The sequence below is a fragment of the Fulmarus glacialis genome, unplaced genomic scaffold (genome assembly GCF_000690835.1).
Source record: "Fulmarus glacialis isolate BGI_N327 unplaced genomic scaffold, ASM69083v1 scaffold2284, whole genome shotgun sequence".
Taxonomy (NCBI): Eukaryota; Metazoa; Chordata; class Aves; order Procellariiformes; family Procellariidae; genus Fulmarus; species Fulmarus glacialis.
Genome location: NW_009209749.1, coordinates 72,234 through 89,077, shown reverse-complemented (window position 1 = coordinate 89,077; position 16,844 = coordinate 72,234). Strand labels below are relative to the sequence as shown.

The following is a 16,844-nucleotide window of genomic DNA, read 5'->3' as shown; positions in this document are numbered from 1 at the left end:
TTCTGATTCAGTATTTCTGGCTTGTTTTTTAATGACTTCGGCATAGGGTGTCCTTTCACCTCCTGTTAAGTGACCAAAAACCTTGCCGTTGATTGCAATGGAAACTTGAGTTATGGGTTTGACGTGGACGCTTATCTGTGCAATAAAACATCAGCTGTGCCTTAGGGACTGGATTAAACCCCATTGAAGTCAGGGGATAGTCTTGCATTTTGTTAGTGAAGTTCTTATTGAAGGATCAAAACAGTCGTTTCTAGTTATCTCAATAAATACTAACCCCAGCATGATTTCAGGATTGCTGTCATCTTCTGTCTGCCCAACTGTGCTTTTATTCTTCTGCTGCAAATTGCAAAGTCCATTAGAAGAAACTGTTTTCGAGATACTACTAATTGAAAACTTGAATTTGTTAGCCGCTGCACAGGTGAAACCCTAAAGTTTTTGGGAGTCTTTCAGTAAACTGACTAGTAACTCCTGACCATCTCCGTTTCTTTTGCTGTATGTTAGATATCTGTGTGTACTTCTCAGCTTCCATTGATTGTCAAAAGCACAAATCTTTAAAGCTCCTTAAATGTTTGTTGTAGCCTAGTAACCAAAATGAACCTCTTGTAAAGATCGTGTCCATTGAATATTTTCTTGATGTGCTTGCTTTCACGGTAGTGCTGACCAGTATGTTAAATACAAAGAATACTCCTTGCTAAACAAACAACCCCCCCCCCAAAACAAACAAAAAACCCCCAAACCAAAACAAAAAAAACCAACTAACCCATCTTGATTAAAATTGTAACCTGTCTCTTCTGCCACGCAGAAATCTACAGTGGTCACTTGTAAATACTTCTTCTGGAGAATATACACACTTCGGGTATTTTTAATTCATACTTTCAGTGTTTAATTCTGAAACAAGATAGGCACAGATCCATTTGGGGGATATATTACATGCTCTGTTGCACACATATTCAGCTTGCTATATTTATCCATGACTCTTCCGAGCTGCTGTATGTTCTCTACTGGTGAAACATCACTTCAAGTCTTGTTTGTGTTATCAAATGTGGCAGCTGGGAGACTGCAGACAAAATGACCCTGTACCAGTTCCAACTAGTGTAAAAACTTAGCAAAAGGTGCAAAGAGATATATGTGCAAAGAGGGGGTAAAAGGTACTGGTTAGAAAGTGGAGAAGTTCAAACAGAATGGAGGGAGAAGTGAAAGAAGATATCGGAGCAAGCCCAGCAATATTTGGAAACTTAGAGTACATTCTCAGAGGAGAAGCTAGTAGTAGAAATGAGAGCACAATGGGGCTGGTATTGTGAACCTAGCTGTAAATAATTGTCATAAACCAGTATCGGTTTTAAGCATTTGAATGAAACTGTAGCAAGGGCAGGGGGAAAAAACTGGTTCAGGGTCACTTCAAACCCATGTAAACCTGCAGAACATCCCAAAATAGGTTATGTTAGAGATGAGCCATACGCTGTGTGAAGAACCACCTCTTGTTTTCTGAATGTGACAGCTGCTGGCTTTATTTGATGCCATTTTGTCCTTGCGAGGGGAGAAACAGCAAATGGATGAGCGCTATCCGTTTTCTCTCTGCAACTTATGATTCTATGGAGTTGTTGCTGCCCTGTGGAAGGTGTGGTGCAAGGTGAGGGCAGAGATATCGGAGCAAAACTGGTGGGCAAAGAAGTTGTCCAGAGATGGAAGAGTTACAAATACACGGATGAAAGAACTGTGTGACAGTCTTGGAGGAGAGAGGCATAGAAAAACAAGTGTGGTTAATTTTTAATGAGGTTCTCATGGAAACCACAGGCTGATAATAATGTACTTGGGCTGATTTCACAGAGTCTTCCTTATTCCATCCTCTTGCACTAGATTAAACGTCATCCCTGATACAGATGGCTATTGAGCTTGATTCCTTTGAGTCGAGTCACAAAACCAGTAGCCCTCAGATATAACTTCATGGAGGTCAACAGTCTTAGTTGTACCAGGCAGGAGGTACAATAGCAAATTGTACCAGAAGGCATAGTAAAAACGCTTTGGTTTGGTATCAGTGTGGGGAGAACCATGTAGATGGCACCACATCTTTGCCAGCAATGACTTTATTTCATGGTGTGCCCCAATAGCTCTAATGCAGGCTGTGGGAAGAAGTCTTAATTCAAGTGTTTTGCCCAGAGACACTGACTTGAAAAAGACATGTTTGTGAAGGCTGGATTGAATAATGCTCAGTTCTTCTCCCTGGAAGATGTTAAGGTCCTCTGCTAAGGAGAATTATCGCCCTGCCCAGAAGAGCTGGGGCAGGGTCTTGTTCTCCTGAGTTCGAGTCTTGTCCCTTACCTGCCCAACCACTCTACCACCCTCCTCTGTGAGGAAATCACCCTCTTGTACCTTTCCTTGACATGTTTGCAGCTGGGTCAAACAGACCTTTGAGGAGGCTGACAAGAATGGAGATGGCCTGCTGAATATTGAAGAGATCCATCAGCTGATGCATAAACTAAATGTTAACCTGCCCCGCAGGAAGGTCCGGCAGATGTTTCAGGTTGGTGTCCTCTAACACACAGCGTTGTTGTGGTAAGTGCCAGTTACAGTCTATTTCTGGACAGATACAGAATAGGATCTGCAAGCTGGGACTTAAACTCTGTCCTTTCCAACACCTCACAGACCTTTTTCAAGTCTTACCTTTTTGTAGACAAAGATGCATCAGAACATTGTTTTAACGACATGAACCACATAGAAGACAATTTATTAATATTACTTTTTCAGATGCATTATTGTTTTCCTCTTTGTAAACTGAATTTTTCTATGCTGGCATTGATGGACAATGAAGTTACTGTGTTTCTATTGAAATCTTTTTTCATTTCCTTTATGGAAAATTGTTTAATAGAAACTAGCTTTATGAAAATAATTAGTGGGGTTTTTTTTAACAACTTCCTCTTACTTAGCCAGAATCAATTTTTTACTTCCGTTGTCTGAAAGCAGTTACCATTTTCCACCAGCCCTAGTGCTTACTGTAGGAAAGGAAAGATAAGCCAAGGACATAATGGAGAGCAAAATAAAATTTTCTTAACTCTTCAAAAACAGTACCAGCCAAAAGTTTGTTTGCTATAAAACATGGGGAAGTTGAAGAATCTGTGGTCAAAAGTGCTTTGTTTGTCTGGCATAAAATCTGCATTAGAGGTGTATGTATGGATATATATGTATGTATAAGTTACTCCCCAAAGACTTGAGAAGTGTGGAAACGGGCGGGGTTGTGTAGCAGAGGTGAATTTGGGTTGTACTTGTTCCCACAAATTAGAAATGTCATTTAAGATATGTAGTAGATATAAAATGATTTAAAATCCCATTCGACACCAGATAGCTAGGAATTATTTTCTTCTCAGCTTACTTGCTGTGATCTGAGTTTATAGCTCAGATGACAATAGCACTAACAAGGTGTAGTGAAATGCAGCTCCCTGAGATCCTCGGGTTTTGCTGATATTGTTGACTGCTGCAGGAGGGGCAGAGAGTTGTGAAGCCGTGTACTGAGAGGAAGAAAATGTAGTTCACTTGGTACTTTTAAAGCATCTATTAATGAAGTAGGGCACTCCAGCAGCCATCAGCCTTTGTATAATCAGAGGCAACTTTTGGTTAAAAATAAACTGGTTTACATATTTTTATTTTGCTGCAGTTGCTGGTAGCCTATACCTGAGTTAATATCCTAGACCTCACAGGCATGGTTAAAGTTATTAAGGTCGAATATAAAAGGAGTGTTGAAGGTTTGTTTACTCTTAGTCGTTCAGGGCTCAATCCTAAAGGCCTTACCCCACGAGCAATGCTTTGTGCTAGCAGTTCTATGGACTTCCAGGACTTAATGCAGGATAAAGGGAATGGCGAAGTAACTCTGGGACAAATCCTTGCCCCTAAGTCTAGCTACTCTGCACTGTTCTTGCACTTGATCTGCTCAGGTGGTACCGTTTGTGTGACTTGGTGCTACAGTTTTGGCCATGGCACAAACAGCCTGGGGGAGCACCTGTGGCTGAAGCAGTCTGGGTCCTGCATCTGGGAATAGAGTACGGGGCTGCTACTGTCATTGTGTGTACGTACTAGGAGTCACTGGCGTAAAGCGGGGTTCCTGCTCTAAGAGGTGCTAAAAGTTAAGTGGAGTGGTTTATGTGAAGGGAAAGTAAAACTGGATCTTTGGAAGGCAAAGCAGGCCAGATATGTGTTCATTGTACCAGCTGTTAGACAAGCTCCTCTTCTATAGAAGTGAGGTTGGGCACCAACTGGAAGAGCTTTCTTGAGAAGGAAGAAGTGATAGCGGGATGAGGATACCCTCCATCTGGAGAAGAACCTGTGTTTGGTGTACCAGTGTAGAGACAAGCCAACAGGTTCAAAGCCAAGTCAGTGTTAAAAGGACTCTGCACAGAGGATGTTCTGACCTGAACAGAAGGAAGCACCATTTTTAACAGAACGTGACTTGGGAATGGCAAGGGGGTTTATAACTACACAGAAAAAACATTATGTACAGCTATGAACGAAGGACATTATTCACGGGAACAATAGCACATTTTTCAACATTTATTTCACTTTGTCTCCATTATCTGCTTACAGCCCCAAACTTAGCAAGAGTTGTAGCTTCCCTGAAGTTCGTTCTTCATGGAGACGTATGTAATGTTTGACAGCAGCTCTCCAGAATATATTCTTTGTTTTGAAAATCCAAAGCAATCCTCTTAGGCAGATGTTCACAGTAAAAAGCTTGTATTAACATGCGTTAAGTACTGTTTTCTTCTCTTCCTACCTCTGAGGGTAAACAAAAACTGCCATCAAGACTGGGGCTATTGGGCATATATTTTGGTGTGGAGTCTTATTGCTGCTGCAGACTTGTCCCCCCTACAGAGTGCTGACAGGGGGCTGAGAGTATTGCAGTTTGAATTAACGTACATTTAAAACTGTGATATTGTCCTGAATGTTTTAAAATGTCAGATTCCGTTGTTAGAGGAAGCTACGAGGTGAAATTATTATATTCCTTACTATGTTTCAATCCAGGATAACTGCAGGGCATACAAGAGAGTAACAGAGATCAGAATAAAGTCCAGGGTGAGCCTCTTCACACGGGAGACAAATTCAAAACTGAAGATTGAATTGAGACTTCCGTAGGGAACCCTGTGGCTTTAGCGTAGTAAGTGTTTTCAACAAAAAATCCAATAGATGGTATCATAATTTTGCAGTTATTTTAGCCTACTAGGATTTGAGTCTGAACGGAATCTTGCAGACTAGAATTTATTAAATTTCTGTTTGTGTACATAAATCCTGTTCTGCTTTGTTCCTGAATTCACCTGTGTTTAGCATGCTTACCTGAGTGTCTTTATCTCTTAGGAAGCAGACACAGATGAAAACCAAGGAACCCTAAATTTTGAAGAATTTTCAGTGTTTTACAAGATGATGTCCTTGCGTCGAGATCTTTACTTACTGCTTTTAAGCTACAGTGACAAGAAGGATCACCTCACTGTTGAAGAATTTGCTCAGTTTCTAAAGGTGGAACAAAAGGTATGGGAATACTATGCATCCATTTATATGTACATATAAATACGTTGAAGTATAGGGAAGAATTTTATGGGAAAATTTAGCTTGGGGCAGGGGGGAAAGAACAGATGTTGTAACAAAAAAGAAATCTAAATGCTTTATTGTTTTTTAAATACTTATAGAAAGAGTTTGAACTTGTTTGGACTCTGTGGCAGAAGAAAGACAAGTGTAGGGCAATATGGTTAATGTTTGTTAGTTTGTAATTGCATTCAGGTAACATTCACACTTAGTTACAGCCGATTACCATGTGTCTTAGCATGGTTGCTTTCTCTTGCATAGCTTGTCCGGATTGTTTATTGGTGTTGGGGGGGGACGTTTATATACTGATGCCTTTCATCAGTAAAGGTCTTGGCAGATATACTCTAAATTAGGATGATACATGATATGTTTTAAAGCTAGAAACACATGAGAAAATAAGAAGAGCAAACTATTTCTGATTATCTACAAGTGGTTTGCCTGTGCATGGCTTGATGCAGTAACACATTAAGATGAATCTTTGTGTTTGCATATCTTTTCCTGTAAGCAAAGGTGAATCCTACAACACTGTTATGTATCCCAGGAGTTCCCAAGTATCAGTAGTAGTAGTAATTATAAAGACTGTTGCTTTTATTAAGACTGCAATTGAAATACTGACAAAGAACCACCTCTTAAATGTGGCCTAACTCTTTATTAAATTTTAAAGGGAAGATTACACTTTTGTGATATAATACAAAGTGGGATATTGCACCAATTTGGCTGAGGGCGACGTGTCCTGGATTCTGTCCTTTTTTCCCCTTCTGCCTTCTTTCCCAATTTTTCTTCAGGAAAGTCTGTTTTCTAGGAGTTCCTCACAGATGTGTGGGACTTACGCAAAGAAAATTTTACGTCTGAAGGTTGCACTTGTATCTGAAGCTCCTCCTAGAGAAGCAATTGAGAGAGGTGGGGTTCAGGGAACCGCAGGAACAGATGCACTGATAAGGAATTTAAAAAAGAAAAACATAAATGAAAAGAAGCATAAGTAACTTAAGAAGCAAAGTTGGGTCAAGATTGGAGATTTTCCCCTGGTGTACTTATGAACAAACTTGCTGAACAAAAAAATCTCTAGCCATTCCTAAATATGTTGCTCCAGTGGAGATTTTCATACCCATCTTGAAAGAGACTGAATTATTACAAAAATTATCTGTGGAACCCATGGAGAGAACTTGTAGACTGGACAGCGAGAAGCACAGAAGGAACCTTGTGATCTCTAGGACTCTTTGTTTGCTTCTGGCAATTGGTCCTAGATTGTTTGCTCACCCTGTGCATCCTTGCAGACTATAGTTCCAAAACAACCTCATGAAAATAAATACTAACATCCCAACCTACTTGAGCTTCCTGGGTATAGATGCTGTGTTTTGCCTGCAATCATTGGATAATCTTCTGTGCCATTCTGGGATCCTGTCTGTGATTACTGCTTCTTCTGTTATCCCTAGCATAAAATCTCAATGGTTTGTTCTGTTTGGTTGCTGAATTTCCCCCTGTTGGACGTTGTGGCAATTCCTTGGCATGTATAACTCCCCAGTTCTTTCTTCCTTCCCCTTGAAACATGGAGCACTATCAAGTCACTGATCTTGCTGTGATAGCCTCTACACACAGATTCCTGCAAGCAATCTGGTCGTGGTAATTCTCTTAATTACAATTTTAAAGCACAAAATGTTTTTATGTTTTTCCCTTTATGCTATCGTCCTCAGTCTTCTGAGCTCACTGCTTTTTCCTTTGTTTCATTTTGTAATCACTGCCTTCTATGTGGGTGCCCTTCAGTCGAGCACCCTTGACAGCAGCAGCAGCAGCAAGGTTGACACTGATGAGAAAGCAAAGAAATGCTCCAGGGAGGACATGTTCATGGAGATGCTGAAGTGGCCAGGAACAGCTGAAGAGCAATGGTATGAGAGGGCACTCAGGGACCTGGAGCAGGAAGAAAAACATGTGAAAGAGGCAGAAGAGCTGTCTTTGTGGGTGCGCAAGGACATTATGAAACTACTGATGCAGCAGAAAAAACAAGTTGACTGTCAAGTTTGGCATACTGCATCCTCTCCTCTGTCTACATGCTACTCAAAACGCTGAATGCGGGGAGGGCTATTGGCTATAAATGCTCTACTCAACATTATCCCCCCCCCCCCCCAAAAAAAAAAAAAAGAGTAAAAGCATGATCTCCTGTAGATGAACCTCTCAGCAGCATACTACTGCACTTTCTTTTCCTCTTCCCTCTGGTCTTCCCACTTCCCAGTATTAACAGTGTTAGAGCAGATTTACCCTTCAGTATTTTCAGAACACAGATGTGATAACAATGTCCTCGGGTAAGGTAAGATTGCCTTCAAAAGCTGATAATAGTTCAAGTCATAACGCGGCTCTCAAGTGCCTTCAACCAAAGAGCATTTCGTTTTTGCTCTTGTCTGACTGCTTTGAAATCTGTGGACAGTCTGTCCAACTCCATCTGCTACTCTTTTGGCAAGACTTTTAAATATTCTGCAGCCTGAGGATAGAACAAAAGGGGTTTGGGTTTTTTGTTAACTTGCTAAGCTGGCTTCTATTTTTCAGGAGAGCTCCCTGTTGCCTTCACCCCAGAGTTTGTGAAACAGATTATTTCCACTTAGGTGCAGTTAAACTCAGCTCATTGCTGTTGAAATTGCAGTTATATGGCTTCAAATGTCAGAAGAGCAGAAAGTAGGCTTGTTTCCTGAAATGACTTCTGGTCCTGCAGTCCTCTTAGCACGAGTGGCTGTAAGGGAGGAACATCCCTGGATGTCCAGTCGTGCCCGAGTGTTGTCCCTTTGGGAGTGTCCTTTCTTAATACACCAATATCACTGTTTGAGTTGGTCCTTCCCAGAAACTAATCTCCTGCTAAATGACAGATTGCTTCCACAGCAGGAACTCCAGGCTCTTTTGACTGACAGAGCTTGTCTAATACTTGTCTTTGAGTAGTGAGACTTAGGTGAAACAGGCTCTACAAACATCGTCTTCCCTGTTAAAGAGCAGCTTTGCAGTTGCTAGCCATTCTGGACCTGCATCATAGAGTGAATGGCCTCATTCCGCCCCGGTCTTGGAAGCCCCAAAGTGATGCTGCCCTGTGTTTGGGGGCCAGTCAGCCTGCGGCTGTTGTCTGATGGCTGCTTCAGTGTCTGTCCTTCCCTCCTCCTTTCTGCTGTATCCATATCACATCAAGTGCTTTTATTTCAGTCATAGCAGAGACCTTTTTGTCTCTTGTGCTGATGGTTTTATGCAGTTACAAGGCTGCTTTGGTGTTACAAACCTGAAATGTTTAGTTTTGGTTTTTGGAGGGTGAGGTTTCCCGTGTGCCTGCTTGCCACCTGCTGCCTTACCATGGATCACTTACTTTGCAATGCAGTTTTCATCTGTCCTGAGAAAACGGATAGCCTGCTAAGATCTGGCCTCCAGCAGTGTTCTCGGCATGCTCCAGGGAAGTGCCGCATATTGTATGATGCACCCTGTTGTACTCCTGAGGGACAAGGACCAGATGGAAATGTTAATACCATGCCATCATATTGGTATACCAAACTAGTATCTTCTGTGGTTAAAAGGGCTGCTGCTATATGCAGCCCAAATGAAGCTGGTGGCAAAAATGCCCCTGCTCATTTTAATTGAACTGAAGAGGAAGTAATTTTATAATAATTAAACCCTTGGAACACGCAAATATAATTCTGTAAAGCTTTTACCTAATTATTCAATATGGGTTAGCGCATTTTGAGTTAAGCCTGCTTGACAGAGTAAGTTTACTCTTATTGCTTGTCTACACTAATTATACAGTGTCACAGGAATAACTAACTAGTGATGTGCTAAGTAGTAAAAATGTGACAAAAAGTGCTAAGAAGTGGGGATTAAGTACACTTTTAGAAAATGAATGTTTTGAAACAACTATACCTGCTCTAACTTCTCCCTTCCCCCCACCAACTTCTCTTCTACTTTACATTCCTTTCTCTTATTTTCTTTCCCATAAGAATGAGAAATGTGAACAATTCCCATTCTTAGCTTGTTGGCCTTTACAGAAGAGGGCTCTCCCATTACCTGGCACTGCAGTGCACTGCAGCTTCAGGTGGCGTTAGATTTTTGGCAATAGATTTGTCTGACCTGCTTCCAAAGAGACTGGTGAAATCAAAGTGATTTCTCCCTTCTTTCTCCTACCTCTTCACTGAAGATTAGGGCTAATGTTGCTTTTTTGTAGTTTTGTAGGATCTTATTTTAGGAAAATTAATTGCTAGTTCATTTACTTCAAAAACAAGGTTTTATCGGTCATTCAAAGGCTGATACTCTTTTAAAGAACAGATCTGCATCAAAATTAAAGCTTTTAACCAGGAATATAGAAAGTAACGCTGTATCTAAGAGATTCTGGAAGCTCCAATATTGCCCATCTTCAGTAATCCATGTATCTAAATATTCAGCCATCAATAATGATCATTACTATTTGATATTATTTCTAGTGGAATACTTTAAAGCTTAATGAAAACAAATTTAAATTAGTAGCTGAGGTCATCATCTCTCTTAAGCTACAGTTAAAAAGCACGAATCAGTGGACTTTTCCCTAGCAGATGCCGCTTTGGACTAGATTAGACATTTTCGTTCCTAGAGCACACAAATACCCTCCACTCAGCCATCAAGGAGCCATGTGGGATAATGAAAAAGTTAATTCTAGCCAGCTTGTGCTGAAGAAGGGCCTGCTAGAATAGTGTTTGCAATCAAACAGCAACATCTACTTCAGCTAGGATAATCAGTTATTTTCTCTACTGCATTGTTCTCATTCCTATTATCCTGTGTAATTCCTTCAGGCATCTTACGATTGTTGGCTTAGCTAGGAGATATAAATAAAATGTTTGGAGAAGGAAATGGGCTGAGCCATGCTTTCCCTGTGCAAGAGAAAAAACAGAAGGAAGGATGAAGGAGAGAAAGGCTGGAAAATATCTTCAAGTTTTTCAGCTTTAGTCACCATACGAGTTGAACTGCTCACTTGCTTGCCTTCTGTTACTATACTTCTAACATTGACATATGTCTAGTTTTTCCCCTCCTCTGGTAATTTTTCATACTTAGGCTGTAGCCTTTTAGGTGTTACGAGATATGGTCAGTCACGGCACCCACATTTCTTAGGAGGAACTCAGCACTTGGCAGGATCAGGCCCTTAGAGAAGACCAGATCAAGAGAGTCAAGCTAGTTTTAGATTTCCATATAGCTGAATGCTGATGCTGGGAATACTGACCTACGGGAAATAATGGAAAGCACAAATTCATCAAAGGCTACAGACACAGCAGAGTAAATGGAATTGTTTTGCCATCTGAGAGAGAAGTCCATTAGTAAGAGAACAGTTCACAGAGGGACCATTTTTTGATTTAAACAATAAATATTGTGTAATCTGCAGGATAACTAACCTTCCTCCTTCATTTGCCTGAAGCAGTCATGTTAACAGAGATGACACCCTATCTGAGAGGGGACTGCATGTTCCTTTGCTTCCAGACTGCTCCACATGTCAGGGTGTTTGCATCCTTTGCCAAAGTCAGCTCAGAGTGCAAACAATAAACAGAATAATGGTTCAAATAAGCTACCAAAGGTTTTAGTGTCATCATTGCCATCCTGTGATATTATTAGTGGAGGAGATGAAATACACCCAATCTGAGTTCTCACTTTGGTTCTCTACAGCTTAAGGGAGGCAGAGAGGTGAGAAAAGATGAGATGAGTGACAGAAACTACTTCTTTGCTTTAATTTTAGAGGAAGTATAAGTGTATGGTGATACTCTGGCCCCACTAGTCAGTTAGGACTTCAATTGTGGTCTAGTTGAAGCTGATGACAAAACTCATATTAGTTTCAGAAGAACTGCTGTTTTTCATTTCAGAATCTAATTATTTATCTCATAGCCTGTATATTACAGTGAACTCTTTTAGAAGTAATGAAATCACAGAACTGGAAAATGCATGAAAATGAAATCAACCCTGCCAAATCTTTTTGCATGTTCAAATAGATTATATTAAAGAATATAACTTCATAGTTCTCATTTCAGCACTATTGCCCAGTACAACCATTATTAAGTGTGCTTAACAGCTAATTTTCATCTTTAAACTAAAATGACACAGCTTTTAAGTGATGGCTACCTCTCACTCCTATTTTTCTCCTCTTTCACAGGTAAGAGCTGTGAGGCTTGTGCAGCACTGACAAAAATCAAATAAAAATCTTGAAGTCCTTTTACAGTAGTGTTACTGACTGTCCTATTCATATTTGATTGAACTCAATGTTTGATCATAAGGTTTTTCAGCTGGACCCAGAAGCCTAAAGTAGATTTTTGACATGCTGGTGACTTGGTAGAAAAAATAAGTGCACCAACACTGTTGTTTTTGTGCAGATGAATAATGTGACGCCAGAATATTGTCTTGACATCATACAGAAGTTTGAAGTATCAGAAGAAAACAAGAAGCAAAATGTTCTTGGGATTGAAGGTAAAGTTTTTTATTTTGAAATTAGTTTTGTCTTGATATGCTGTAATGGAATAGAAAAACTTTAACAGGGTTTTGGTGTAGCTTATAATATTTGGCTGTGATAGAAAGTTACGTAGAAGATCAGCAGTCAGTAGCGTAGGTGCATTTTTTGAGTGTGAATAATTGTGAGGTAGGATATTTTCTTCCACCGATTGTAACAAAACCAGTAACACCTTCTGTTCCGCTTATTAGCGGAGTGGTTTTGTCTGAACTGCAGAAGGCAGTTTGAGCACGCTTGTCTTAGTCTGTGCACTGGATTTGGTGTAGGGAGCTTCTCCAGAGCTTCAGAGAGTTTTTACATGTGCATTTTTGTTATCTGCCCCTTTTGAGGGTCTGGATGAAACATCGGATCTGAAAATAGGTTGGGCAGTGGCTGTATTGATCTGTGGGGTTGTTCAGTTTCTCATATAGCTACTATTCGTTACTTTTATGCTTCTCTTAGAATCCTACTTTCTTTTTTTATTATTGGTTGCTAATTAATTTCTGAAGAGGCTTAGCTCAATGTCATGTTTTGCAAATGCTTGGGGTTTGGTTTTTTTTTGTTTTTTGGTTTTTTTTGGCAGACTTTCTAGATTATATTTCCTTTTCTAGTTCAAAGCTGTTTGAAAATTGTCTGGGGGCAAGAGTTGAATCTTGGGAATGTATTCTTCTCAAAGGTGTCAGAGCTTCTATAGGCTTCAAAAAGAAATATCTGAGTGTGTGCCAGCAGTGGACTGAGTCTGTGCAGCCTCTTCAGTTTGCAGAGAACCAGGCAAGCCACAGACAGCAGTTAATATACTGAAAACATGGGGTACAGGAAGATGAATCCCTACTATGTGATTCAGTGGTTTTGGAGACAACATAAGTGGGGCAGAGGGGTTAGAAAAGATAAGAGTGACAGAAGCTACTTATTTGCTTTAATTTTAGAGGAAATACAAGTGTATGGTGATACTCTGGCCCCACTAGTCAGTTAGGACTTCAATTGTGGTCTAGTTGAAGCTGATGACAAAACTCTTACTAGTTTCAGAAGAACTGAAGAAAGTGTTAGAGTGCAAATCATTCTCTTGGTAAGATACATTGCATCTGTGGCGAAACTGTTTCTCTTTGTTCAAAGGTTTCACCAACTTCATGCGCAGTCCTGCTTGTGATATATTTAATCCACTGCACTGCGAAGTGCATCAGGATATGGATCAACCACTTTGTAACTACTTTATTGCTTCATCTCACAATACATACCTGACAGGAGACCAACTGCTGTCCCAGTCCAGAGTGGAGATGTATGCACGAGTGCTGCAAGATGGTTGTCGATGTATTGAAGGTATATTTTTAGCGTAACTTGCTGGTTGTGAGAACTATGATGGATATTTCTCTTAAGCACAAAGTCAGTGGCAAAATCAAAGCATTAATGCTTTGCTGTCTGATTAACTTCAGTGGTAAACTCCTGTTTTCTAGCAGTTTAAACAGGAATTTTTCTGTTGGGAATGACCTTCTCTGACAAACTTCGACACCACTGTTTTCTCCTGCCTGCGGCTGTGTTGTTATGCTTTTCTCAGTCAATGCAAGTTTTCTGTTGTCCCGTGTTTACGTGAAGCGTTTTTTGTTGCACAAGCCCCAGTAAGGCAATGGACAGGCATCTGCTTGGGGCCCTGCAGTTCCAGCAGAGCAACCCTGGTTGTTCCGCTCTGCGGTTCCCCCATGCTGGAGGTTACCGCTTCACAGGAGTGTTTCCTAATCCACGTTGTTCAGAATGGGCTGAGCCAGTAAAGACCTTTTTCTTTCATAAGCTGGATGGGAAAGCAGGTGTTTGCATATGCAGTTCCTCCTGCGGATGCAAAGGGAAGATGAAAAGTGCCTGTAGGAGGAGGACAGGTGAGCAAATAGTCCCTTCTATCAGCACAGCTGTGTATCTATTTCTGTCACCATCTTAGAGCTGAGAAACTTGGTTTTGGTCTTCCACAATAGAGAGGTAGGATGCCGTTTCATTGGCATTTGGATGCTGGTGGAAGAAAACAAGATGCTGTTTGTGTGATAGCCTGGAGATCGCATTGGATTCTTAAGTTCTGGATGATTTAAATAATAACAAAACATCAGTATTTTTCTTTTCAAGATTCTGGGTGGAATAAAGTCTTTTGACAAATTTAAACTCAATATTAATTTTTTGTGACTAGTATTACAAAACTCATCTCTGGAAGAACAATTTGTTTATCTGTATTTAAAAATTAATTAGAGAAAGTGAACCTGAGAAAATTGGGTGGTCTATCACTGTACTTTCCCTTCTGTAGGAAAGTTCACTAAAACTCAGAGTAGTGTTATTTTGCTTGACTTCAAAACTATTGTAGGTACTGTACAGCCTAGGTAATAGCTCTGTAGATTTCTCTTTGTAAAGTTTTTAACTTTCTGTAGAGGCAACAGTAGTGACAAGTTTGGTGTAAATCCAGGGTGCAGTAATTCTTTAGGAAAAGTGTTACTGTCCTAGTCCATTCTACATGTGATGGATTTGATGCTACTCCTACTATAGCCAGTTATAAACTGCAACTTTAATTGGGAGTGGAAAAAGACTAAATTCTTTTTAAATAGTTTGTCTTCAGAAGCAGAAGCTGCTTTCCCAAGAGATGGCTGTAAACATTATTTGACCTATTACACCTTTGTAATTTTATATATGAGGAAGAAAACTCAGTTTAATATGAGGGGAAAAAGCAGTTTTAGGTTGCAGATTTCTCATTTGGTATGAGAAAAGACTGTCTTGTTAGTCTTAACTCAATTTGTAGGTCATAATAGATTGAATGAAACTTGTTGACACGTGCATGGTTGAGTAGTATACATGAGTTCTGCTGGCAAGCAAGATCAGCAGAAATGTATAAGATCACGGGCATCTCTTAATGTATAGCTTTTTTTGTCTTAATAGTGGATTGCTGGGATGGTCCAGATGGAGATCCGGTAGTGCACCATGGCTATACTCTTACTTCTAAAATACTCTTCCGTGATGTGGCAGAAACTATCAATAAATACGCCTTCATCAAAAATGAGTAAGTGTAGAGTCAGTTTTGAAGCTACACCTGTCAGTTTTGTGTAGTTAATCCATGTCAAAATCAACAATCAACATCAGGAAGTATGTATATTCCTTTAAACACATTGAGAAATTATAAAGTTGATTCTGCTCCCCAGTTTATTGCCTGTGTCATATTTATTGTTCAACTGCATGAGCTCTTTCCATCAATAAAGTTAGAAAGTTCAACCTAAGTTAGAAAGACCGTTCATGCATTGTAAACTCAGTAATATTTTGAACAGTCTGAGACTGTTGAATATCTACAGATTATTTTGGTCCTTTGTTTGAATAAAACTTCCCACTCATATCCACAGGGAAATTCTCCTTAACAATCAATACCATAATATTCTCTACCTAAGGAAAATACTTTATTTCAGTAGGAAAATTGAAAAGCTGTCTCATACATAGTGTGAGGAAATACTGAGATATGGGGTGATGTTCAGATTCTGTTTTGCTTGCCATGGTACTATATAACAGTTTATTATGAAAATCATGGAGTTTAACCATATATATACAACAGTCTCAAATCATGAGTGGGTGTATAGAATTTTGAGTAGTTCAGAGAGAATAAAGGGAAATTGCTTACTTCTCTTTATTTTAAAAAAAAAAAAAAGGTGACCCAACAATGGTATTGGGGGGGGAAGCGAGAAGAGAGAAGAAAAACAAAAAACAAACAAAAAAAACCCCACAAAAAACCTGAGCCTAAAAGTTTGGTGTTATTGATTAGAAATAGGAGCTGGTGAATTCAAAACTGAAAGACATGATTCTTTATTTGGTGTGTAGTTGTGCTCTGGGGTTCCTCGCCAGAGGATTCTGGGGCTGCCAAGAGTTTAGAAAACAACTGGGCAAATTTGTGGGAGGAAATAGGCTGTTATATACAGAAACAATGTCTTTAGCTCAAGAAACTTGAGCTGCAAATTCCGTGGAGCCTGGGAGAGTATTCTGGAAAGTATGGCCAAATAGTTCTGCTTCTCCAGAGTCTGGGCATCTTCAGAGATTTGGTCTGACTCACTGTAGCTGTACTGATTACAACAAAGGCAAATTGTTCATGCAGTTATCAGTCTTCAGAAGATGAACAGAGAGGAGTTAGCAATTCCTTTGAATCTGTTGATTTCAAAATGCTTTTCTCCAGGAGCAGCTTGCTGATCACTTACAGCTTGTGAAGACTCTGTATGTGGCTTGCAAAGGAATAGTGTAACTTCTGCTCAGCTACATAGAACAAAAAGGCTTTGCGTTGCTGATGAGCTTTTGAGTTTATTTTCGGACTACTGACAATGCAAAAGCAAACTGCTTAAATCAGTTTGTGGTAAGCTGTGCAGGTCTTCTCTCTTAAAACACAGTTATGACAATGTCTGGGCGTTTTATTTCTAGGTTTCCAGTGATACTGTCTATTGAAAACCATTGCAGTATTCAACAGCAGAAGAAGATTGCTCAGTACTTGAAGGAGATATTTGGTGAAAAACTCGACTTGTCATCTGTAATCACTGGAGATTCCAGACAGCTTCCTAGCCCTCAAAATTTGAGAGGGAAAATCCTAGTGAAGGTAACTTGCTACTGGTGGTGTGTTCAAAATGCAACAAAAGTCAGCATGTGATATTTATCATAGATTTTCCTTGGCTTTGGAGAACCAGTTCAGCAGTACCACGTGGAATAGTACAGATGCACGAAGTGAGTTAAAATTCTGAGCTTTTCAGAGATTTTGAAATAGAGTTTACCTTGGACTTGGTGAGTGTCCCAGAGTACTTCTGTAAGTGTTTCAGCAGGGAGGTGATATCAACAGCAG

The 16,844-nt window shown here is 40.0% G+C and overlaps 1 protein-coding gene across 1 annotated transcript in view; it reads left to right on the top strand.

Moving 5' to 3' along the window:
- Positions 1-16,844, top strand: part of PLCH1 (phospholipase C, eta 1) — a 54,774-nt gene that overhangs the window by 12,528 nt on the left and 25,402 nt on the right. The window contains exons 4-9 of the mRNA XM_009576917.1: positions 2,392-2,521; positions 5,338-5,508; positions 11,904-11,997; positions 13,130-13,333; positions 14,921-15,041; positions 16,433-16,604. Of these exons, the coding sequence (XP_009575212.1) occupies positions 2,392-2,521; positions 5,338-5,508; positions 11,904-11,997; positions 13,130-13,333; positions 14,921-15,041; positions 16,433-16,604 (892 nt within the window). The remainder of the gene's footprint in view (positions 1-2,391; positions 2,522-5,337; positions 5,509-11,903; positions 11,998-13,129; positions 13,334-14,920; positions 15,042-16,432; positions 16,605-16,844) is intronic.